The sequence below is a fragment of the Talaromyces atroroseus genome (assembly GCF_001907595.1).
Source record: "Talaromyces atroroseus strain IBT 11181 chromosome Unknown scaffold_6, whole genome shotgun sequence".
Taxonomy (NCBI): domain Eukaryota; kingdom Fungi; phylum Ascomycota; class Eurotiomycetes; order Eurotiales; family Trichocomaceae; genus Talaromyces; species Talaromyces atroroseus.
This window is the reverse complement of record NW_017971438.1, coordinates 33,132-57,222: the sequence shown is the minus strand read 5'-3', so window position 1 is coordinate 57,222 and position 24,091 is coordinate 33,132. Positions and strand designations below refer to the sequence as shown.

Sequence of the window (24,091 nt, the reverse complement as noted above, 5' to 3'; positions counted from 1 at the left end):
CATCGGAACTGACATCAAAAAGAACCTCGCAGTCGCTGGTATGGACCGTTTGTGCATATCGTAAACCAACCATGTCCGAAGACGAATTTCATCGGTATATGAGCGAAAAACATGCGCCTTTAGTGCGGGATGCCCTGGCGCGGCATGGTATCACTAGATACACCATGGTGCGTTTTCAACAATGATGCACAAATCCAGGTCAATATCCATTTGAGGAACCAGCACTAAAATCCATAGGGGAAATAGACACATTTTACTTCTGCCACGGTAGCTTTGATGGACCAAGTAATGGACGAGCAGTTCATTAACGATGTCGGGTACGACATGATTACCCAAATCAGGTTTCCTGACATCCAATGCTTTGTCAATTTCCGCAATGATCCGCATTACAAAGAGCGTGTTATGGCTGACCATGATGTATTCACTGATCCGGAAAGGGTACAGTACGTGTTTCCTGTTGCTAATCGCGAAGGTGTGGGAGGTTTTATGTGCTGACAAGGGTGTAGTATGTCTGTTGGGTGGGTTGAAGATCACATTGTGGATGGAGTAGTCGTTTTGAACAAAAATACCGTTTCAACTATATAGAATAGGATAACACCAGGTCGGGGGTGGATCTCGCCGAAGCTTGAAGATACTAGTTGACAGAGTATGCGTCGAACTAGGTGCCATTATTATGGCGACATGCTATAAAACACTAGCGCTTGATTAGATAAAGTTTCTATGCCTGTAAGCAGCTAATAATCTTATAGAAACTAATCTGTATATTGATCCATCCCTATGCCTAAAAGGGAAAGGCCTACGATATGTTACGAAACCAACCGATGCCTATTCTGGCCAATTAGGTGCACCTCTGTGAAATACGGTGTTGGTGGTGGATTACATGCTGTATTCGGAATAGCGGTCATAATCCGCTGTCAAGATAGGCTTGTAGAAATATGCAGGAGCTAGGACTAATTAGGTATAGTCATTATAGTCTATTATAGTACAGCTATAATCAATATAATGCAGGAAATATAGACATCAGAGAATATCTATAATGACTATAATAAAGGATAACTATATAACAAACATAACACCTTCCCTGAACTGTACTAGCTTGAACTAGTGTCACGCATGTTGGTTTCGTAACATCCCTGGTGGCGCGCTGAAAGGGTACTATTAGTACTACTACAGGGATATTCCGTGTAACATGAGAGGTTTTAGAAACAACCCATTCAAACACTGCAAACGTCCTCTGCTGCGTCGCTTTCCGTTTGTTGCTTTTCTTTGTCTTCTCCCTTGCCTCCCTCTCATGATCTAGTAACTAGTTATACTGTTTCACTCCGTTTTTTGCTTAGACATGTCATCGTTTCTCAGGGCCCACAGGGTCAGGCCTGCTTATACCTGTATCCTCAAACCTTCATTTTCCCGTTCATTAACAACCACGCAGCGCTCCATGGAGGACACTTTTAGAGCGGCGTGCAAGAACAAGATCATTCCGGGAGCTGTTCTTTTGGCTACAGATAAGAGCGGTAATCAACCCTATCCATCGATTCGCCTTTGCTGATCAAGATTATGCCATTTCTAGGAACATTCAACTACAGCAACGTGTTTGGTGCCCGCTCCTTGGAGCATCCGAGGAGTGAGCCGTTGTCTGTGGATGCAACTATGTGGATTGCTTCGTGCACCAAGTTATTTACAAGCATTGCTATTTTGCAGTGTGTTGAGCGTGGACTTTTTACACTAGATGAGGATGTCAGACACGTGTTGACGGAGCTTAATGATATCGACGTACTCACCGGCATCAATGGCTCTGCCATTGAATCGAAGAAAAATAGTCTACCCATCACATTGAGGTATGGCAGTGTGCTGACAGTCCCATCAAAGAAGTCATCATTAAATAGTATGAAGACAGCTTCTCTCGCACACCTCCGGATTTGCCTATGAGTTCAACTCTCCCCTATTACAGCAGTGGCGCAAATTACAGCCACAATACAATAGGCGTCCGCCCATAAGTGTTCATAACCGATTCTTGCATCCGCTTCTCTACGATCCTGGTAGATAAATCCATTTTCTTCCCCCGCCCACCCCTCCCCCAACACCCTTTCTTTCTCTCTTTCTCGCTTTTCCTTCTTTTGGCATCTTTCTTCTGGATTCTTTCATATCAGCTAACGGCTTATAGGGAGCAGCTGGTCTTATGGTCCGTCTATTGACTGGGCTGGCGTGCTCATAGAGCGGCTTACTGGTCTCAGCCTCCAGGATTATATGGCCCAGAATATCTGGCAACCCCTCGGGATTACTGATATGACCTTTTTCCTCTCTGGTCGAGATGACCTACGGGCTCGCGTGGCATCAATGTCCAAACGTGAACCATATGAAACTAGCGACAATCCCACAGCTAAGTCGACCTCGGTCCACGCCCCCGAATACCAGTATTGTTTCAACCCTGATATGGCGGACTGCCAGGGCGGTGGAGGAGTTTTCGGCTCGCCTGTGGAATATATCAAAGTCTTACGTGCGCTGCTTCTCGCGTCTGACGCGCCGGATGTCCGACCGGTACCCCCTAAACAACTACTACACCGGTCAAGTGTCGATGCGATGTTCACACCTCAGCTTGGGGGTGAAAGTCAAAAGGCTCTCCAGGCTGTCGCCGAAATTCCCCGGTACAACTACATGATGGGCGGAATGCCACCTGATACCCGTAAAGATTGGGGACTTGGAGGGCTGCTTGTCATGGATGATATAGCAGGCTGGCGAAGCAAAGGCACGATGACATGGGGTGGCACTCCCAACCTGACCTGGGTGAGTTTATTCGAGTAATGATCTCTCTGAGACAATGTACTCATATGTGCAGTGGATTGACCGCAAGGTCGGACTTTGTGGATTATATGCAAGCCAGCTAATGCCCATTGGCGATGCTAAATCTGTAGAGCTGGAAAAGGTATTTGAAAAGGCCATGTATGAACGGTACCGACAGCATGTGGCGGACCAGAATGATTGCACCGATTAGCGCCCAGGAGCTGTCTTTGGGGAAAAAAGTATTTCTATTCGTACAATAGACGGTCTTCAGTTATTACCTTAAATCTGGTTTTACTGCAAACTAGTAGACAGACCCAACAACCTCATCACCCTCATGAATATCTCATCTACCTTTCCGTCTTGTCTTGGCATGTGCTGCAGCACTGCTCCTAAATTCTTCAACGTCCGCCCAACCATGTCCAATGCCAATTGTTTGCTCTGCTGTTCACTGAGTGTAAAATTGCCCAGTGCCATAACCGACGGCAGGCACACAACATCCATGGCCGGTTGTTCTCGCCGTTGGACCACCAAAAACGAATTCGTTCGATGTCCGACCAAATCCAGATTTGGATCTCTCACCTTAGTCGGAACACAGTCTTCCGGACCGGTATAGGTGAGGATAGCAGCCTCCAGTAAGTCGACTATTCTCCCAAATAACAGTACCAACATTCCGTGTACCCTTCCTCCTTTGTCAAAGAACGCACAGGATGCACATTCCCGTGACTCAACTGAGATATCGACCACCTGTGTACTGGCGGTGATAATCAGGTTGAATGGAACATGACTCATGACACTGATCTGTTTCCATAATGCAGATACTTCTTCATTGCAGGAACAGGGCGTTGGGGAAGCCGATAAAGAGGTGCTTTGAGGGGCACGGACGGAGGGAGCGCGAGGAGACAACATTTTCTTGTGAAGACGCTAATAGGCAGTTTAATCTCAGTGGGCTGGTAATGATTCTGAGTCGGCTGTAATATAGAATATTCTAGGTATGCAAATTCTAGAAGTCGTCGATACGAAGCCCCTCAAAAAGCAGCCGATCAAACATAAAATTAGCCGAGCTGGCTTTAGGTGTAGTTGTATGCAGTATCTTCAGTGCTTACAGTCCATAAATAACTGTTATAGATACCTGGCTGTGCTCGCTGTATTCTGTACAATATAGGTCTTATATATATCTCATATACCTAGGCATACATGCGTGTATATGATGTCCTATGCATGAAATGGATATTTCCATTCCTATCCAGGGACCTCCGTTCGACCTTACTCTGTCGCACTGGGATCGACTCTTCCCTCCAACGCATTCCAGACGAGTTCTCTGTTTCCGTCTGACCCCAGATGCTGATAAATACCAAATAGTCAATTGGCTACACATTGCCCTGCATCATACAGTGCAGCGTGTCCCTTTCCTCGCCGGCTCCATCGTCCCTTTCAGTTCAGAAGAAGACAACCGGCCGTGGCTGCGCAATCTCTCTCCCAACGGGTCTGCATATCTAGATGTCAAGGACCTCTCTGGCGAGCTAAACTATGACAAGCTAGCCGCGACAAACTTCGACCCGTCACTTCTCGACGCGGATAAGCTGTGCTCGCTGCCAAGAGTCGCGTATGTGCAGGACGACCCGGTCGACGTTTGTCGCTTCCGGGCAAACTTTATAGATGGCGGGCTTTTACTGGTTGTATCTATTATACATATCGTTGCCGACGGGAGAGGTGTGTCGGAGATAATCAGGATGTTTGCGAGTAATCTTCGCAAAGCGCAGGCTGGAAAACTTGGTCATCCCTTGGAAAGATCTACGTCGACCTATATCTCTGATCGAACGCTTCTGGTAACGGGAAATATTATTTCAGGCAACATCGACAGACACGCTGCATGGACGGCGTCAAATTTCAACGCACACGCCAACATTGCCGACGTCGAGACGTCCTGCCGCACATTCCGCATCAGTGTCCAGGCCTTGTCGACCTTGAAAAAGACTGCTACTGCGACATCAGACGGAGCTGATGACTGGGTCTCTACGGGCGATGCGATCGCAGGCCTGATATGGCGCAGTATTATGACCGCTCGGCATCGGGCTGGGCTTTTGGCAAGGGATGCGACAACACACCTCACCCAGCCTGTAGACTGTCGCTCTCATCTGCGCCTTCCAGAGCCCTACTTCGGAAACACTCTCTACATGACTAAAGCCTCAGTGCCGTTTTCGATATTCAAAGACCCTGAAATCGGTCTCTGCAAGGCAGCTCGTATGGTAAGGGCCGATATCCAGGCTGTGACCGCAGATGAATTCAGAGATTTGGTGGGCTATGCCGAGCGAACTGAGAAAGAATCTCATACACGGTTGGGCATCATTGAAGATTTGCCTACAGGGGGTCTTATTTTAACAACTCACTTCAAGTTCGCAATGCACCAGATCGATTTTGGTCCTGCGTTTGGCGACGGCCATATCAGTGCGTTCCGCGTGCCTGCTAAAGGCAGCATGGCTGGAGCCGTGTATGTGCTGCCCCAATTGCCCGATGGCAGTTGCGAGTTTGTAGTCACAGAGAGTATGTCGACGCTGAAATATCTCTTGGAGGATGAATTCTTTGCTCGATTTGCAGCTGAGGCCACCCAGGCTCTGGATACGAACGTAAATCTCGTCCTTCCGGAAAGGAATCTTCGTCCAGCAGCACTGCCCCATAATATCTTCAATTCTGGTAACACCAAGACCCTCTCAACCATGCTAGTAAGCACTATACCAGCGCCTCACGGCGGAACAATACAGATCATTCAACTCGCGCGAGGTAGCGCAAAGAATGCCATCTCGCCCCAGCTTCTGCACGAACTCAACAGAGAAATCGAGTCTATCTACGACGAATCGAAAACCAACTCAACCCGGGCACTCATCATAGCCAGCGCCGTCGATGATGTCTTTTGCGCGGGGGCGGATCTGAAAGAGCGCCAGGCCATGACCCTGAAAGAAACGCACCTCTTCCTCGCCTCCCTCCGATCAGCTTTCAGCCGTCTCTCCCATCTTCCCATCCCATCCATCGCCTGCCTGTCAGGCATGGCGCTAGGCGGTGGTCTCGAACTCGCCCTTTGCTGCCAACTCCGCGTATTCTCCCCCAATGCCACCGTTGGCTTGCCCGAGACCCGCCTCGCCATTATCCCCGGGGCAGGCGGCACATACAGACTACCGGCTCTAGTTGGTCTATCACATGCCCACGACCTCATTCTCACAGGCCGCAAAGTCCCTGCCCAGGAAGCGGCCGGCATGGGCTTGTGCAACCGGCTGGTAGCTACTGATCCAAATGATTCTCGAGAAACAGAACGGTTACTTACTCTCGATGCAGGTATTGAGCTTGCGCAGGAGATTACCAAGGGCGGGCCTGATGCAGTACGACAAGCTGTGCGGGCACTCCAGCGAACTAGTGAAGCTGCCGAAATCGCCGCCCACAGTTCTCTTCTACGATCAACTCAGTATATAGAGGCGCTGCAGGCGTTTAAGGAAAAACGATTACCAGTGTTTAGGGTTGAATCTCAACCCGAGAAGGCTCGGTTGCCAGCAACTGGTTGGAATCACATGGTCCGGTCTATGGAGAAGTATCAGAGTGTTATGTCAATTTCTTTGCTTACTTGCTTCACTATGGGAATGGGAGTGATGTTTTATCGTCAAGCTGTATGTTTACGTGTTTAAATACAAACGTGACGGTTTATTTGTGTAGCATTGCTTGTTGCTTCTGGTTGCTAGGGGTTAAAACCATTTTGTTCCTGCGATTTGAATTTCCAACGGTAGTTGTGTACTTTCATGCTACAAACACATCCCCCCCCACAGAGATATTATTTAATGGTATAACACAGAGAGTTAGCACTGGCACAGTAGCATCATGTACGTCGGCAACTTTGAAACAACCGAAAGTGGCCGTCAAAAGACATAAAAGTCCCTCAGGAGAACCATTTCAGCTCGGCTCATCACATCACATCGACAAAACCAGGTCAATCTTTGAGGAAATGCCCTCAGCAACGCCAATCAATCCCATAGTCCCCACAATCGACATAGCCCCCTTCCTCCTCGATCCCTACTCCCCCTCCGGTCAAGAAGTCATCTCCTCCGTCCGCTCGGCCTGCAAGAAGACCGGATTCTTCCAGGTAACAGGCCACGGACTCCCCGAAGAGCTCCAACGCGCTCTTTTCCGTGCAGCAGCGCGCTTCTTTGCCCTCTCCCTCGACGAAAAAAGCAAACTTGACGCGCGCACAACCATCGGCCGCCGGGGGTATGACGTTCTTGCATCGCAGACGTATGATGCCGGTGTCTTGCCGGATCTTAAAGAGGGATTTTATGTTGGGCATGACGTCCCGCTAGACGATGAGAAAGTTCTAGCCAAGCGCTTCTTCATGGGACCGAATGTATGGCCCGAAGAGACTGTTTTGGGCGCAGATGCATTTCGGGACCATGTCGAGGCATATTTCAGCGCCATTCATGCACTTGCCTTGAAAGTACTGGATCTTGTTGCTCGGACGCTACCATATTACTGCCCTGATATCTTTGCGGATTTTACGACAGGTCATACGGTTGCTGTTCTACGCATGCTGCATTACCCCCCTACCCCTCCTCAGTCTGCATCGCCAGACAAATATGGCAAGAAGATACCACGGCAATACGGCGCAGGGGCGCACACCGATTTTGGCGCCATTACTCTGCTCCTCCAAGACGGGCATGCAGGACTCGAAGTGCTCGACCCGGTCACCTCCGAGTTTGTGGAGGTGAACCCCTCGCCCAGCGCGTTTGTCTTTAATGTCGGCGATATGCTTTCGTTCTGGACCGGAGGCGAGTATAAGAGCAGCGTGCATCGGGTGATCAACAAGGCGCCGACAGACCGGTATTCGGCGGCATTTTTCTACGATGGCGCGTTGGATTGCCCATTGGTGCCACTGGATGGCAGCAGCCAAGGAACAACTGAGGGGGGAGTCTATACAGTGGAAAAACACATGATCAAGAGAATTAGCGAGAGTTATGCGGCCGGTAAATAGTTGTACTTCCTGTGATGCATTAGTGCATACAGATCTTTGATTTTGCAAAACGTGTCTGGGTCATATATCAATTGATGTACAGAGGCACTGGCATTCCACGGCCAATTACAGAACCGAAATATAAATAAACCTTGTCTAGTGCACTTGATTCGTTGTCAAACACGACAAAAAACCCATACACTACAGAAAAGCAGCCGAACCAACACATTCAAAAGGACCCGACTCGGTAGGTTTACGGCAGGCGATCTGCCGGGCAGAGCATTATTCAATCTTTGGCTGGAGTTGACATGGATGTCAGGTTGGAGCTAGATTCATATCCAATATGTTAGGTTGTTTCTCGTCAACTTGCCTTCTGATTTTGTTCGACCCTCTCAACTACCTCTGACCCTTGGTAGAGTAGAATAAGAACCGGCTGAAAATGGCCACCTCCAAAGCCCCTCAGCCTGTCGAACAACATCAGGATGAAATGCAGGCTGTTGAGCCGCCAAAGGCAACAGCCCCTGGTGTCCCTGAGATTAGGTATCCTGACTTCCTACTAGCGTCCATCTTGTACTTGGCCTTGCTCTTGGCCATGTTTCTCGTGGCATTGGACATGGTGAGTGTGAAGCTGAAATTACGATCAAATACTCCAGCTAATAAGAGCAGAGCATTATCGCAACAGCCATTCCCACCATCACCAAACAGTTCCATGCAGTCGATCAGGTGGGCTGGTATGGCTCCGCCTTTTTCATGACACTGGCCGCATTCCAGTCCTTCTGGGGCAAAGCGTACAAATACTTCCCATTGAAAGTCGTCTTCCTGCTATGTATTGGCCTGTTTGAAGTCGGCAGTCTGATTGTCGCCGTTGCAGAGAATAGCGTGACTGTGATTGCCGGACGCGCGGTTCAGGGTCTCGGTGGTGCTGGTGTCACTGGTGGGTGTTATACCATCTGTGCGTTCATCACTCGACCAAGGTTGTTGGCTACCATGCTTGGGATGTTTAGCGTGGTTTGGAGCTGTTCGTCTGTGCTTGGCCCGGTGCTGGGGGGAGTCTTCACCCAGGATGTTTCGTGGAGATGGTGTTTCTGGGTCAATTTGCCTGTTGGTGGTACGACAATGATCATCATCTTGCTGTTTTTTAAAACACCCCCGCACTCTCGTGTTGCTTCCACTACTTGGAGAGAGGTGCCTGTGCTTTTCGACCTCCCCGGCATCGTCGCTCTGCTCGGATCGTTGATTTGCCTGCTCGTGGCGCTGGAAGACGGTGGTGTTACGAAACCGTGGAATAACAGCGTCCCCATCGGCACGCTGATCGGTTTCGGTTTGTTGGCTATTCTGTTTGTGTTCATCGAATGGAAACAGGGTGAGCGGGCAATGATTGTGCCACGCATTATGAGGCGGCGAACAATCTACACTCTCGCTTTGTTTAACGTGTGCGCGCAAGGTGGTGGGTTTGCGAGGACGTACAATTTGCCCGACTACTTCCAAGCTGCTCAGGGGGTTTCAGCCTCCGAATCCGGAATCCGTACTCTGCCTACGGTCTTGACTGTTTGTATGTCCCTACCAACAGCAAACTCCGCGCTACATGCAATTTTGTTCCTAACGGGTGCATAGCAATCTTCAGCTTAGCTGGCTCTATACTACTCGGAAAGGTCGGCTACTACCAACCGTTCCTTTGGGTCGGCGCAACTTTCATGACGGTCGGTGCAGGTATGATATACAGTCTTGTCCCCAGCTCTCCGGCAGCACATTACATAGGGTATCAAGTCCTAGCAGGCATTGGGACAGGGCTAGTGATTCAACTTCCTGTTATTGTGGGACAGGCGATTGCCCAGCGTTCAGATATGGCTGTTACCATCGCTATTTCGCTCTGTGGGTTTTCTTTCATCCAGAGTTGTTTCATTGATACGGCTAATGTCTAACGACAAATGCAGTCTACCAGTTCATAGGTGGCACAATCGGTGTCTCTGTGGCCCAAAACATCCAGAATCACGTACTGATAAACTCGTTGCCCACGAACAACCCCAACATCACCGCTGCCAAAGTGATGGAAGCTGGATCGACCGGGCTGCGTCTTAGTTTCCCCGACCCGGCTGATCTCCAGATTGTGGTGAACGCATACATGAGTGGACTGCGCGCGGCGTGGATCTGGACAATTGCGCTTTGTGGATTGGCATTTTTGATCTCGTTCACAACCGAATGGAAGAGCATTAAGCCAGAAGATCTGAAGAAAAAGGCGGAGAAGAAAGCGGTCGATGGAGCTTAAGCCTGATTCTATTAAAGAATGGGTAAAATGGCTACATAGTTCAACTGAATATTTAGACCAGTGGAAATGGCTATGCAGGTTATTGGTTGAACGGGGAGGGAAGTTCTATGGTAACATCACATATATGGACACTAATATTACACACTTGATACTTACGTTAAATGGTACTTAAGTGGTCCGGGTGTCAATTGTCAAGATATTTCACATGGCCTGCATAGAAGTAGCCGGGCTATACAGCTGTAGCTACTACTAGTAATAGCTGATCGGGCAGTTTATAATACAAAAGTTTTCGCCGAGAATTGAGACATAAGTATCAGAAACATCCATATACGCCTTCCCTCGGTTAACGTGGACAGCCTACAGATACATATATGCAAAAAGACAGACAGCAATGCCGTCCCCACTAACCCACCTGGCAGAGCAACTGCTCGAGAGTGCTAAAGCCCTCGACGCATATAATGAAGTCAACGGCCTTGAACCTGCATCCTTCGAAACAGAATCCTTCACTGATCTGCCAGTGGCAGTGGAAGCCCAACGCAAGAAAACCATCGATCTGGCGCAGGATTTGAAGCGGCTCGCTCAAGGGCCTCGTGATTTGCTTTTCGAATCATTGAATTTGGTACCTGCTTCTATTTGGTTCGTCGTCTGTATGTAATAAATGGCTAATAGGATAGTTTAATGATCTGGCCAACTTCCACTTCATCTACCACTACAACATCCCAGGTCATGTCCCCGCGAGCGGCGACATATCCTACACGGAACTAGCAACTCTCCTCGGCTTTGACGAAATCCTCCTTCGACGAATGCTCCGTGTCGCTATGATGAACCGTCTGTTTATTGAAACCCCCTCAGGCGACCATGTCAGGCATTCCGCAGCCTCCCGGATCTTACACCAGGAACGAGCCGCAATGGACACATGCGGATTCTTCCTGGAAGAAATGTTCCCTGCCGCAACGAGGATGGTCGAAACGATGAAAAAGTACCCAGCCTCGGGCGAGCCGAACGAAACAGCGTTTAATGTTGCTTTCAACACCAGCCGTCCGTTTTACCTCGAACTAGAGGCCTACCCCGAGCGTGCGAGACGGTTTGGAGCCGCTATGCGTTGGATGTCCCGTGGCGGCCGCTTCTCGAATGACCATCTCATTCGCGGATACGATTGGGCTCAATTTGACCACGAGGGTGGTTTAATGGTTGATGTTGGTGGAGGCCATGGGACTGTCTCTGTTGCACTCGCTAATTTCACCTCGAACATGCGTTTCATCGTGCAAGATTTGCCCACCACCGCGTCCCAGGGCGCGGATTCACTACCCGTCGATTTGAAGAATCGTGTCTCGTTCATGCCGCATGATTTCTTCGCCCCACAGCCTGTAGTAGGAGCCGATGTGTATTTCTTTCGGTACATATTGCATAATTGGTCAGATAAATATGCCGAGCGCATTTTGAAGGGTCTAGTACCGTCACTTAAGGATGGGGCTCGGATTGTTTGCTATGAGTTCTTGCCGGGAAATTCTTCAACAACGGCTTGGAGTGAAAAGCAGCCGTAGTAAGTGTCTTGCTTTCCATATTTGGACAATGGACTAACAAGGAAAAGCAACATGGATATGATTCAAGCCATTGGATGGAATTCAATTGAGCGCACTTCGTCTGATTGGGAACGGTTGTTCAAGTCGGTCGATAGTAGATTGCTGTTTTTGGGCGCGAGAACGCCTCTTGGATGCTCCGTTTCTCTTATCGAGGCTCGGTTCTTACTAGAATGATGCATAAATAGGACGGATGTATTTGAATCGGGCCAGACTAGGTGATAGGCAAACTAAAACCTACCGAATCGTCATGGTTTATCGTGATTCGTACTGCTTTTAGATTATTGACGTCTTTAGCTTTGTAGTTGGCAATACCGTACTCCCCCCAAGGAAGCTCAACCATCAGTCACGCACGCTATTGCAACCACAGATGGATAACATACCATCTATCGACACTCACTCCGGTCTCCACCTCCCACGTCTCCTTTTTCTCCATGGCGGTGGTACATCCGCCCGAATTTTCCGTCGCCAATGTCGCACCTTAACCCGGGCTCTAAGTCCATTTTTCCGCGTCGTCTTCGCGGACGCTCCTTTCCGTTCCGAGCCTGAACCGGCCATCATACCCGTGTATGGTCGTTATGGCTCCTTTCGACGATGGCTGCGATGGTCACCCGAGCACGCTCCCATCAACGGTCCAGATGCAGTTGCCGCGATTCAAGATAGCCTTTGCGAGGCTATGGCAGAGGATGATTTGGCTGGCGGAACCGGCGCGTGGGTTGGCCTAGTTGGGTTTAGCCAGGGTGGGAAAATAGCTGGGAGTGTCCTATATGAGACACAGATGCGGGCAGCCCAGGGACGAGCAGGGTTCGCTGGGGGGAGCTGGAAGTTTGCGGTCATGTTGGCGGCTCGGGCGCCACTTGTTGCGCTGAGTGAGCTCACGTATGATCAGGATACGTTCGACTTACCGGGAAGTATTTTGTCGCCGCCAGATGTTGGGGAGTTGTCAAGGAACAAACATCGCTTGACGATGCCCACGGTACATGTCCATGGCTTGCAGGATCCGGGGTTGAGATTCCATCGGATTCTCTTGAACGATTTTACCACGTTGAGAAGTGCGGAGGTGGTGGAGTGGGATGGAGATCATCGAGTACCGGCCAAGAGCACCGATGTTGCCGGCGTTGTGCAGGCGACGCTCAGGGCTGCTAAGGTATGTCTACTTTTCTGCTCGAATAGCCAGCGCTAATGTATTTCAGAAGGCGGACATTCCTCAGTTCAGGTGGTATTAGAAGAGAGAATCCGATGGAGTTTCGTGTTCATTGACTGATGTATGTCCCTGTAGTTAGTTTATGGGTCCAGGTACATAATAGAGATGCTAGCTATAACTAATAAGGAAAGTATCCTTATTTATAACAAATTATACCTCGGCGACGAGTTAGAACATAAAGTTTTGATGAATAAAACAGTAAAGTATGACATGAGGTTTCTCAAACGCTAAGCAATCTATGAAGATGTCTATTTAATGTCTCTCGTCAGTCTGTCTTCCGTTTCTCTCCCGGTCTATCCCCCAGAAACAATGTGAGAAATTAATAGTAGGTATTGTATAACTTATTGTCGGATTTGATTGGAATCCACTACATACCGGATATGTACAGTTTTCCTTGCTATCTCCGCGCTATTTAAGCCAAATCGGGTAGGGGATTTCATGGAAATCCGTCGTTATATATATACATAATGTGCGCGCACATCATCAGATAGAAGAAGGAAAAGAAAAGAAAATTTCATGTCTACCATCAGAGTAAACCCACGGGCCACAACTCACAATCACTCTATAAAGTACCATGCAACTCATAGAGCCCCATGTCGCTTACCGCACCCTAACCTGCTCGTTACCTAGTTCGTGATATATTGTCTGTGGTACTGGCGAGACGATGTATGAGGGCTTTCCTATGCCTTGACAAGTCAGCTCCTTCTTGCGTTGATTACGAAAGAGAATGCTCGGTACATGTCCCTATCCAGAATGACCCATTCTGCCACTCGCACAACCCATTGGACAGACAGTAGTAGCCATCACTACAGCAGAACGTGTAATCGCTCCCTGTTGTGCATGGCGTGTTGTCATCCACTGTTCCGTCCTCAGTATGGCAGGTTGCCGCTGCCTGGACGCCATGGAGGGGACTGAGCACATGTAGCAAAGCGAAGAAAAAGGTAAGAAAACACACACTATAATCCATGGAATTGGCGGGATTCGAAACGGTAGGGCAGGGGAGTTAAAAGGTATTGTATTCATCGGGCTGCTGAGGAAGGGTAGCAAGAATCGATCAACGGAGAGAAATCACCCTCGGCGTTGGAGACATGCACAGGAAGATATTGGCATCGACTATATTTTCCTATCTCAATTTTTGAAATGCCAGTGTCCGTTTGTCGTGTCCGTTTGTAAATAATGTGGCTGAACAGGCCCTCAAGCCCAGGCAGCCATACATATTGGCCTTTCTCCAATATCAGAGACTCAAATTGGAGTAGGAAGAAACAAGGCACGAGGAATCATCTTATCACCGGCCATTCATTATGGTGCCAGGGCTATGTTCCCCGACTCAGCTTACGCCGTTGCCGACTCGCGTATGTTGCAGCGCCTTGAGATCAAGTATCGATTTTGAATTTGATTGATTGGCACATACCTACACCGTAACTAATACCGATACGTTAGGGCCATTTATTGTATGCCTGACTTGACGATTGGGGCTTAATCTTGAAACAATGAAGATGCTATCGATTGCTAGGTGATTGGTCGGGAGAATTTGTGACGTATGAAGGCGTATATGTATTTATAGTCTTCTGCATAACTGTCTGCAGCAAATCAGCGTTGCGAGTGTTCAAGGATTTTCTAACAAAAAAAATTTATTATTTGCTGTGCTGTTCTTCATCCTTTCTTCCATCTACTGTAATTGATTGGCCGACTATTGGCCGCTTTGAAACATCCATTATGCATATTGCCTGTCAATAGTGATTCTCAGCCTTTTTTCGCTTGTGTTTGTGGTTCAGATCAAAAGGATATACCAGGTTTATTGATTGTCGACTGTGCATTCTCTCATCAACTATTGCAGTTATCTTTCTATCATTAGTTTACGTTGAACCAAAGGATAGTTTAGGGTTACGGCTAACAAAGTTCTTAGAAGCTAGAATGCATATAGTTAGCTCTGTTTATAGTTTAGGAGAAATTAATATCATAGTTTATTTTTATTTAAAGCTCTTTTATAATTATTATTTTCTAGATTTTTTTATATTAATATATTTTTTCTCTCTTTATAGATGTCTTACTCTTATAATCTAACTAGATCTTTTAAATTAATAAAAGAATCTAACTTTTTATTCTATCTTTATATTTTTACTTAATAGTAGATAATTCTTTATATTAAATATAGTTTATACTATATCTATTATAATCTTTCTCAATATCTTCTTTAAAAATATTATATTAAATAATTCTAGCAATAAAATATTAAATAATATTTCTAATATTATAGTATTATTAATAATTTAGATAAAATAATTTAATTCTTTAATAATATTACTAAAATTTATAATCTTTTTATTAATTTTAACTTTCTTTATTATATAAAGTACTATTATTATTATTTCTATAGTATTAGTTATATATAATAATATTATAATTAGAAATATAAATAGAGAAAGTCTTAAGAATTAATATTTTAATATTATATTTATCTTTAAATCTTATTTTAAAAAAAAGAATAGATCTAATACTTTATTATTATTTTAATTTATTTAATTATACTACCCACCATCTTTTTATATCTTTATTTATTATATATATATCTATATACTAATATATCTAAATATTAAGCTTTATTCTCTTTTACTATTATTAATTATTTATTATCTCTGAAAGTATTTCTAAATAAATATTATATAATCTAAAATTAGGATTTCTTTTTATATATTATCTAAAATAGCTAATATATCTTTAAAATTATATTCTAATTATAAATTATAAGTATTTATACTTATCTTATCAAAGTAAACTTTAATATTATTAAAGATCTATATTAACTCCTAGAATTAGAAAAAACACTATTATTATTTATTTATTACTATATAAACCAACTCTAAAGATAGACTAAGTAGCTTCTCTATTATAATTATATATTATAATTAAGTTATTAAAACACCCAGTTTATTAATATATTTTCTTATAAAGAGATCTTATAAGATCTAATCCAGCTACTATAAAATATCTAGAGCTAAATATAGTATATTTAGATCTAATAAAAGCTTATTTATTACTAAAGCTAAGTTATAAATAATTATATATTATCTATCTTATTATTTTAATCTACTAAGAGCTAATTAATTATCTAGAATAATATAATAAATATAGTCTAGAAGCTTGATAATTTTAATAGATTAAAGCTAGATTATATAGAGATCTTTAAATATAAATAATAATTAAAGGAATAGATTCTTTATTTTTATTTAATAATTATTTAATAACTAATTTTATTTTAGATTTTTAATTTTATTTTTATATTCTTTACTACATTTTTCTTTTAAAGCCTTATCTAGAAATAATAAATAATAGTTAATAACTATATCTCTTTTTTATTATAACTAATTTATAGTAGTTAAATTTAGATCTTTACTCTTTCTATCCTTAAATATTAGTATTATCTAGAGATTAATCTAACTACTATTATTATTAAATATTAAAATTACTAGCTATTAAATAATATTTCTAGATCTATAACTAAATTATTAAAGAATTATCTTTATAAATTCTAAATTAAGATAACTAAAATACCTTTTACATAAGTATAATAAAATTAGAAAAGCTAGATTATTATTTTTTAAAATATAAGCCTATTCTTATCAGAATTATTTTAATTTATATAGAAGAGAATCTTCTAAATAATAATAATCTTTAAGTAAGAGCTTTATTTTTTAAGTCTATTCTAATCTAGAAAGAAGATTTCTTAATTCTATTTAGATAGGCTAGTAGATAATTAAGATATTATAAAGATAAGAGCCTTCTTTCTTATTAATATCTAGAACTATATCTATATCTACTCTTATTAGAAATAATTTTTTCATTATATTAATTAAAATCCTATATTATTTCTTCTTTTCTAGATCTAGGATATAGACTAGATCTAATAGATTTTATATAATATAGAAGAATAATATAAAGCTATAATTTAGTACTTTTTAAAGATATTAATAATATTATTCTTTATTAAATTTAATTAATAGATATAATAGACTAAGTTTTTAGAGATTTACTAATAGAATATTCTATTTTATATATAAGATCTCTTTTTTTATAATAACTAGATATTATTTATTCTAAATTATTATAAGATCTACTATTATAGTAATGCTTTTTACTGGTCTACTTAGTTCCTTTTTTTAAAGATAATCTAGTTAGTAATTTAATACTTAGTTTTAATTATATTCTTTTAATAATAATTAGACTATAAAGTCTATTAAAATTATTTTTATATATCTACTTCACTTTGCAACTATTTATAGATATTTAATATTACTTTATAATTAGAGAATTATTTTATTAAAATAGTAATTTAGATTAGATAGTAGATTCTTAGTAAATAGATTTATATTTATATATAATACTAGATTATAATTAAGATTATAATTAAGAAGTTTAGGACTCTTATATTATAATTTATTAAAAATTTTTTTAATAATAAGAATAATAACTAAATTAAGGACTATAATAATAGTATAGTTATTATTTTTTTATTATTAAATTATATACATGTTATATATTGATAATTAGATGTATAAAGATACTATTAATTTCTAGATTAATTTTATTAATACTAGTCTTTAAGAATTCTAGTAAACTAGTAAAACTTAGTATTAATTAATTTAATAACTTTTCTTATATACTACTCTTAATCCTTCTAAGAGACTATAACCTAGTTTATTACTTATCTTATCTTCTTATAAACTAGGGCCTGCTATAGAATAGAAATAAGATAAAAGCCCCACTAAATAAGTTTAGAGTTAGATAATAGAGTTAATTCTTATTTAATAATTCTATTATTATTAAAAGCCTTAACTTATATAAAGCTAATAGATAATAAAGTAAGTATAGTCTATCCTAAAATAAATATATAATCTAGAAATATAATATTAATCTATCTATTAATATTAAGTATTTAAATATATTCTTTAAAACTTAAATAAAATAATTATAGTACTCTAAATAAATAAAAATAAAAATCTACTCTATCTTCTATCCTATTAATTATTAAATATATAAATTATAGTGATAATTCTTTTACTAATTATCCTTAAATAGGATATATTTTATTAATATTAAAATACTAGGATTAAGGCTATTTTATAAGATTAAAGCTATAAGTTAATATATTTAAAATCTAGTTCTTTTATTCTGATGAGTATTAAGTAAATTATATATTTAAATTTCTATATCTTTCTTCTTTAACTATAGTTTGTCTAATAGCTTAATTAAGTTATCTTTAATAAGTGCTATCTTATTCTAATCACCATAATATATTAGAAGTAGATAGCCCTAGTTCTAATTTTATAGGAGATTTAATATTCTATAATTTTCTTGATAGGTATACTGCCACTAATAATAAAAAAAGAATTCTAGTATATTATATTTCTTTTTTATTCTTAACTAGTCCATAATCTAATTATTTATTATAATCTTATTTATAATATACTTTTTAATTCTTCTTATTAAGACTTTTTTAGTAGATCTATTATTTTATAGATTTAGTATAAGCAGACCTAACTTTTTTTTTTAGACTATATAATTATCTATTACTATATCTAGACTATTATTAAGAAGATTGCTAGGATCTTATAATATTTATTTTATTATACTAAATCTAAAATCTAGAATAAGAAAGTTGAGATTCTCTAGGTTTGGTATTGTAGTATATTTAATTAGATTATTATTATTTTAGTTTTTAAAATAAATATTAATTATTCTTATATCTAGTTAATGATTTACCTTAATATTTTATTAAGTTTAATTAATTTTATATAAGAAGCTAGCTATCTTAGATAAGATTAATAGAAAAATTGTTTTATTATTTTTTTTTTATATTATAGAAGGCTTAATTTTTATTATAATTAGGTTAGGCTATATTTTAAGAAGTCTAGATAATATATATTATTTTTAATTAGCTCTAGTGCTAGATGATAGTTATAAATTTTTTTTTTAATAAGATTATTAGAGTATATACTGCTCTTAATCTCTTTTATAACTAATATTATTATTATAGTATTAATCCTTTATTCTTTACTATAATAGGCTTATCTAAATCTAATAATAATTCTGATTTAGATCTAATAATTAAATCTTTTTAGTAGATATAATAAGTGCAGCAAGATAGTTAATAGTTTTATAACTATAAAGATTATCTCTAAATATTCTATAATATTTATTTAATTTATTAGATCTTTTCTTTATTATTTATAGATCCTAGCTTCTATTTCTTTATTTAGTATTATAATCTTTAATGTTAGGCTTTTTTTTAAGTAAAGAAGCAGGTATAGAAGAAAGAATTTTAATATAATAATTAGATCTAATAATTTGCTAAATATTTCTATTATTATAATTTATAGATAATGTATTTTTAGTAAGGCCAGAGAGTATATTAATATTTAGATCTAGTAATGCAGATCTGTTAGATTATCTATTAAAGAAAGATTTAGAAGGAAGAATTTCTCTTTAAGTTAGATAAAAAGTATTTTTAATTTAAAGAGATTATATATATGCTTTGGCTTAAATAGAGATAAGTTATCTTTAATATTAAAAGATCTAATATTATCTAGATTATCTATTATATCTTCTAGTCTTTATTAGAACCCTAAAAATAGACTTTATTTATTATATATAATTTTATTATATATTTTTCATATATTATTTATATATATATATTTTTTATATATATCTATTATATTTATTTATTTTTAGATTTCTTTTTTTTTTATTTTAACATAACTTTATTATTTATTATAAATATTAATACTAGAAGTAGTATTTAAATTTATATATAATTATTAGTTTTATGCTAAGTGGATGATAGAGAATGAAAATAATAATAAGTAGCTAGACTAGATTTATATATAATTTAGATATAAGATGTGATAGAGTAGATTAAAGAGGATGTAGTTAATTTAGATATTTTATTAATTTAGCCTATTTATTATTATGCTATAATACTTAATAAGTATAAAAATCTATATTTTTAGTAATTTTAGATACTTCTAGGCCTCTTATCTAGAAGCATTAACTAGCTAAACTATTAATCTTTTTAATATAAGAATATCTTATTTAATAAGTATATATAATAATCTTAAATGCTTCTAGGCTTTTTATTTAGGAGTATTAATTAGCTAAACTATTAATCTTTCTAGTATAAGAATATCTTATTTAATAAATATATATAATAATCTTAAATGCTTCTAGGTCTCTTATTTAGAAATATTAACTAGTTAAGCTATTAATCTTTTTAATATAAAAATATCTTACTTAATAAGTATATATAATAATTTTAGATGCTTCTAGGCCTCTTATCTAAAAATATTAATTAATTAAATTCTTAATCTTTCTAATATAAGAATATCTTACTTAATAAATATATATAATAATTTTAGGTGCTTCTAGACCCCCTATTTAAGAATATTAATTAGCTAAGCTATTAATCTTTCTGATATAAAAATATCTTATTTAATAAGTATATATAATAATCTTAGATACTCTTAGGTTTCTTATCTAGAAATATTAATTAATTAAATTATTAATTTTTTTAGTATAAGAATGTCTTACTTAATAAGTATATATAATAATCTTAGATATTCCTAGGTCTTTTATCTAGAAATATTAATTAGCTAAGCTATTAATCTTTTTAATATAAGAATATCTTACTTAATAAGTATATATAATAATCTTAGATACTCTTGGGCCTCTTATCTAGAAATATTAACTAGTTAAGCTATTAATCTTCTTAATATAAGAATATCTTACTTAATAAGTATATATAATAACTTTAGGTACTTCTAGACTCTTTATTTAAAAGTATTAATTAATTAAGTTATTAATCTTTTTAATATGAGAATATCTCTGTCGGAAACTTCGGTTGGATTACCGTCGAGTATAGCTAGGATAGCTATTAACGGGCGAAGTTAATAGGCTTCTAAGGTTGAAAGGTCTCGGTAGACGAAAGAAATAAGAATAAGACTATAAATATCCTGATTGATAGAAGATTATATACTTAAGTTATTATAGTTAATTTAAGACAATAGAAGAAAATTAAATATATAGTAAATAAGTATCCTTATATAGCTTTTCTTTATTATAGTTATTATAGCTATTTCCTTATACTAGACTCTGATAAGTCTGATTATATCTATTATAGCTATATACTGATATCTGGCTCTGATAGCTATAATAGCTCTAATCCTGATATATCCTAGCTTTACTAGTAGCATCTTTAGATAATTCTTTATTCTTATATATTAATATTTTATATCTATTAGCTGTAATATTCTGATTCTCTAATAATTCTCTTCTTTGAAGATTAGTATCTTAACAGCTTAATAAATAGTTTATGTCTTTTAAAGTATAGATAACTAATCCTAACTCCCTAAATATTCTAAATATATAATTTTATGATTTTGCACTAACTATATCTTTAAAGAAAAATATTTCTAAAAAGAATCTTTTTTTAAGAATTAAATCTACTAAAATTATTCTTGTAATTCCTTATTTTTATTATATTAATCTTAGAAAGTCATATATAAAATTTAAAAATTTAAAATATTATAATAAATATATTTATATAACTAACTATTATTATATAGATATATTATTCTTTAATCTTATCTAGAAAAAGTTAATTAAAGTATAAGATAAGATTTATTTTTAATAGAAAAAGGCTTATTTAAAGCTTCTAGAGATAGTAGTTTATCTAAAATAATTTAAAAAATAAGATAGTCTTCTCCAAAAGCATATAAATAAATTTATTTAAACTAATATAAAGGATATTAAAGAGCTGGAAAGATTAGAAAAAATAAAAGAAAAGACAAAAGTAAAATAAATAAAAAAATAATAAGAGGTTAAAGAGCTTCTAATTATTACTTTTATTTTATAAAATAATAATCTTATTTTTAATACTAACTTTAATCCTTCTATCTTTCTTAATTATACTTTTATCTTTATTTTTAAATCTTCTTAGGGTAATTTAAATGCTTAATAGATTTCTATATATCTTCTTTAGATCTATATCCTTTCTATCTTATAAGATAGTAGATATGTCCTTTTTTTAACTTATATTATAATATTCTTTTAACTTTATATTCTTTATTATCTATTACTTCATCTTTGTTTATTAAGTTAATTTATTAATTCTAATAATAAGATATAAAATATTAGATATATTCACATTCTTATTAGTAGCTAAAGTTTATAATTATTATTAATAAGTTTTTCTTTAATAGTGAATAATCTAAATTTAACTATATTAAACTTATCACTTAATCTTATACTTTTAATGTTAAAACTTTTTAATCTTAGTATTTATTATAAAAGATAGACTCTTTCTTTCTTTTTAAATACTAGTACATCCTCATGCTTCTTATTATAATATTTCTTCATTCTTATTTCTATCTATTTAATATCTTTTAATAAGTTATTATATATCAATTATATATATATTACTTAGATATTTACTTCATTTAATACTCCTTTTCATTTAATATTTTTCCAACTTATCCTTAGAATTCTTCTTAGGTTGACAAAATATAATACTTGTCCTATTAATATATTTATAGCATTATTCATTACAAACTAAGCAATTGGTAGTAACTCTATCTAATTATTTTAATTTTAATCTAAGTAATATCTTAGATATTGTTTAACTGCTTAAATCATTTATTTAGTCTAATTATTAGTCTATTAATAATGTGTAGTTAATAGATTATATTCTATTCTATAATTTTTTATAATTATCTGCCAAAATTTAGACATAAATAACTTATCTTAGTTAGATATAATTTCACTTGGTAATCTAAATATCATAAACACTTCTTATAACATTAATGTTACACATTACTATGCTATTAAATTTTTTAATATTAATTTTAGGATAATATATTTTATAAGTTTATCTATAATAATAATAGCTTTAATATATATAATTCCTGAAATAGAATCATTCAACTCTAGTAAGTCTTGTATAAAATCTATTATAATCTTCTATCATATCTTTATTAGTATTTCTAGAATCTGTATTTTTCTATATAATTAATAGTTAATTAGTTTATTACAATTACAATTATCACATCTCTTAATATAATCTTTAACCAATTTTCTCATCCTTAGAAAGTAATATATTTATTATATCTTTTCTACTATTTAATTAATTCTATAATATCCTTTAATTAGTAAATCATGATTCATTTAAATAACTTCTATAATCATTAAAAATAGTACCAATATTAATCCTCTCTAAACAGCTAATCTATTCTCAATTACTGCTTTATCATTATATAGTACTATCTACAGTATTTTATTATTCCTAATAGCTTCTATCATCTTTTATAAAAACCTTTACTTTCTATCATAATAATCGTCACTAGTATTACCTTATTATTATAATAGATTCTATCTTTATCTTCTACTAATATATTCATTCATAACTGTTATATTCTAATTATATAATCTACTCTTCTGCTTAATGTATTAGTGATAACATTTTTTTTTTCTTTAATATATTCAATTCGAAACTTAAACCTTGATAGATATTCTAATTATCTGACTTATCTGCCAGTAAACTCTTTTATTATTATAAAATACTTTAGATTATAGTAATTATTTTTTATAATTATTTCTTTTTTAACTCCTTATAAGTAATATCTTTATTATTTAAATACTTTAACTACTATAAGTAGCTCTTTATTATGAATATTATAGTTTCTTTCTACAATAATAAATTGTCTAAAGTAGAAGACAATAAATCTTAATTTTCTATTATCTCCTAGTTATTCTAAAACAATCTCTAATATATATCCTAATATATCTGGTCAAATTATATTTAGTTTTTCTAGGTTATAAAGTATAAGAATTAATACTTCTCTAACTAATTTCTTGATTTTCTTAAATGCTTGTTATTACTATTCTATTTAATTAAATTCTTAATCTTTTCTTAATAGTTCTATAATTAATTATATTATTTCTATATAATTCTTCAAGTATTTTCTAATATATCCTGTTGCACCTAGAAACTATTATATTTTATTAACATTTATTAAGATAAGCTAGTCGAGTATTATATCTTTCTTTTCTGGTTAGATCTTTAATCCTTCTGGCGTATAAATTATTTCTAAGTAATTAATAGTTGTAATATCAAATTCACACTTCTTAATCTTAAGCATTAATCCTTTATTCATAAATGCTATCATAACTAGTTATATATGTTCTTCATATTCCTCTAGGTTTTATAAGTATATAATAATATCATCAAA

The 24,091-nt window shown here is 36.6% G+C and overlaps 4 protein-coding genes across 4 annotated transcripts, besides 6 other annotated features; all 4 read left to right on the top strand.

Annotated features, from left to right (window-relative positions):
• Nucleotides 1-818: 818 nt before the first annotated feature.
• Nucleotides 819-917: a repeat region (Identified by RepeatMasker using a combination of RepBase library and repeat library created with RepeatScout).
• Nucleotides 918-1,066: 149 nt separating this feature from the next.
• Nucleotides 1,067-1,130: a repeat region (Identified by RepeatMasker using a combination of RepBase library and repeat library created with RepeatScout).
• Nucleotides 1,072-1,137: a repeat region (Identified by RepeatMasker using a combination of RepBase library and repeat library created with RepeatScout).
• A 202-nt stretch (nucleotides 1,138-1,339) lies between these two features.
• Nucleotides 1,340-2,989, top strand: UA08_04991 (hypothetical protein; the record flags this gene model as incomplete). Its single annotated transcript, XM_020267796.1, has 5 exons — nucleotides 1,340-1,511; nucleotides 1,568-1,835; nucleotides 1,891-2,036; nucleotides 2,162-2,781; nucleotides 2,834-2,989. The coding sequence occupies 5 exons, from the start codon at nucleotides 1,340-1,342 to the stop codon at nucleotides 2,987-2,989; spliced, it is 1,362 nt and encodes a 453-aa protein (XP_020119659.1).
• Nucleotides 2,990-4,001: 1,012 nt separating this feature from the next.
• Nucleotides 4,002-7,783, top strand: UA08_04990 (hypothetical protein; the record flags this gene model as incomplete). Its single annotated transcript, XM_020267785.1, has 2 exons — nucleotides 4,002-6,431; nucleotides 6,614-7,783. The coding sequence occupies 2 exons, from the start codon at nucleotides 4,002-4,004 to the stop codon at nucleotides 7,781-7,783; spliced, it is 3,600 nt and encodes a 1,199-aa protein (XP_020119653.1).
• Nucleotides 7,784-8,201: 418 nt separating this feature from the next.
• UA08_04989 (hypothetical protein) lies at nucleotides 8,202-10,028 on the top strand (the record flags this gene model as incomplete). Its single annotated transcript, XM_020267702.1, has 4 exons — nucleotides 8,202-8,378; nucleotides 8,429-9,314; nucleotides 9,377-9,634; nucleotides 9,697-10,028. 4 exons carry the CDS (start codon nucleotides 8,202-8,204, stop codon nucleotides 10,026-10,028), a joined length of 1,653 nt encoding a protein of 550 aa, XP_020119654.1.
• Nucleotides 10,029-10,419: 391 nt separating this feature from the next.
• UA08_04988 (hypothetical protein) lies at nucleotides 10,420-12,834 on the top strand (the record flags this gene model as incomplete). The annotated part of the gene is made up of 4 exons (XM_020267591.1): nucleotides 10,420-10,675; nucleotides 10,752-11,571; nucleotides 11,906-12,755; nucleotides 12,802-12,834. The coding sequence occupies 4 exons, from the start codon at nucleotides 10,420-10,422 to the stop codon at nucleotides 12,832-12,834; spliced, it is 1,959 nt and encodes a 652-aa protein (XP_020119655.1).
• Nucleotides 12,835-14,657: 1,823 nt separating this feature from the next.
• Nucleotides 14,658-19,002: a repeat region (Identified by RepeatMasker using a combination of RepBase library and repeat library created with RepeatScout).
• Nucleotides 18,994-20,690: a repeat region (Identified by RepeatMasker using a combination of RepBase library and repeat library created with RepeatScout).
• Nucleotides 20,676-24,091: part of a repeat region (Identified by RepeatMasker using a combination of RepBase library and repeat library created with RepeatScout) that runs on past the window's edge.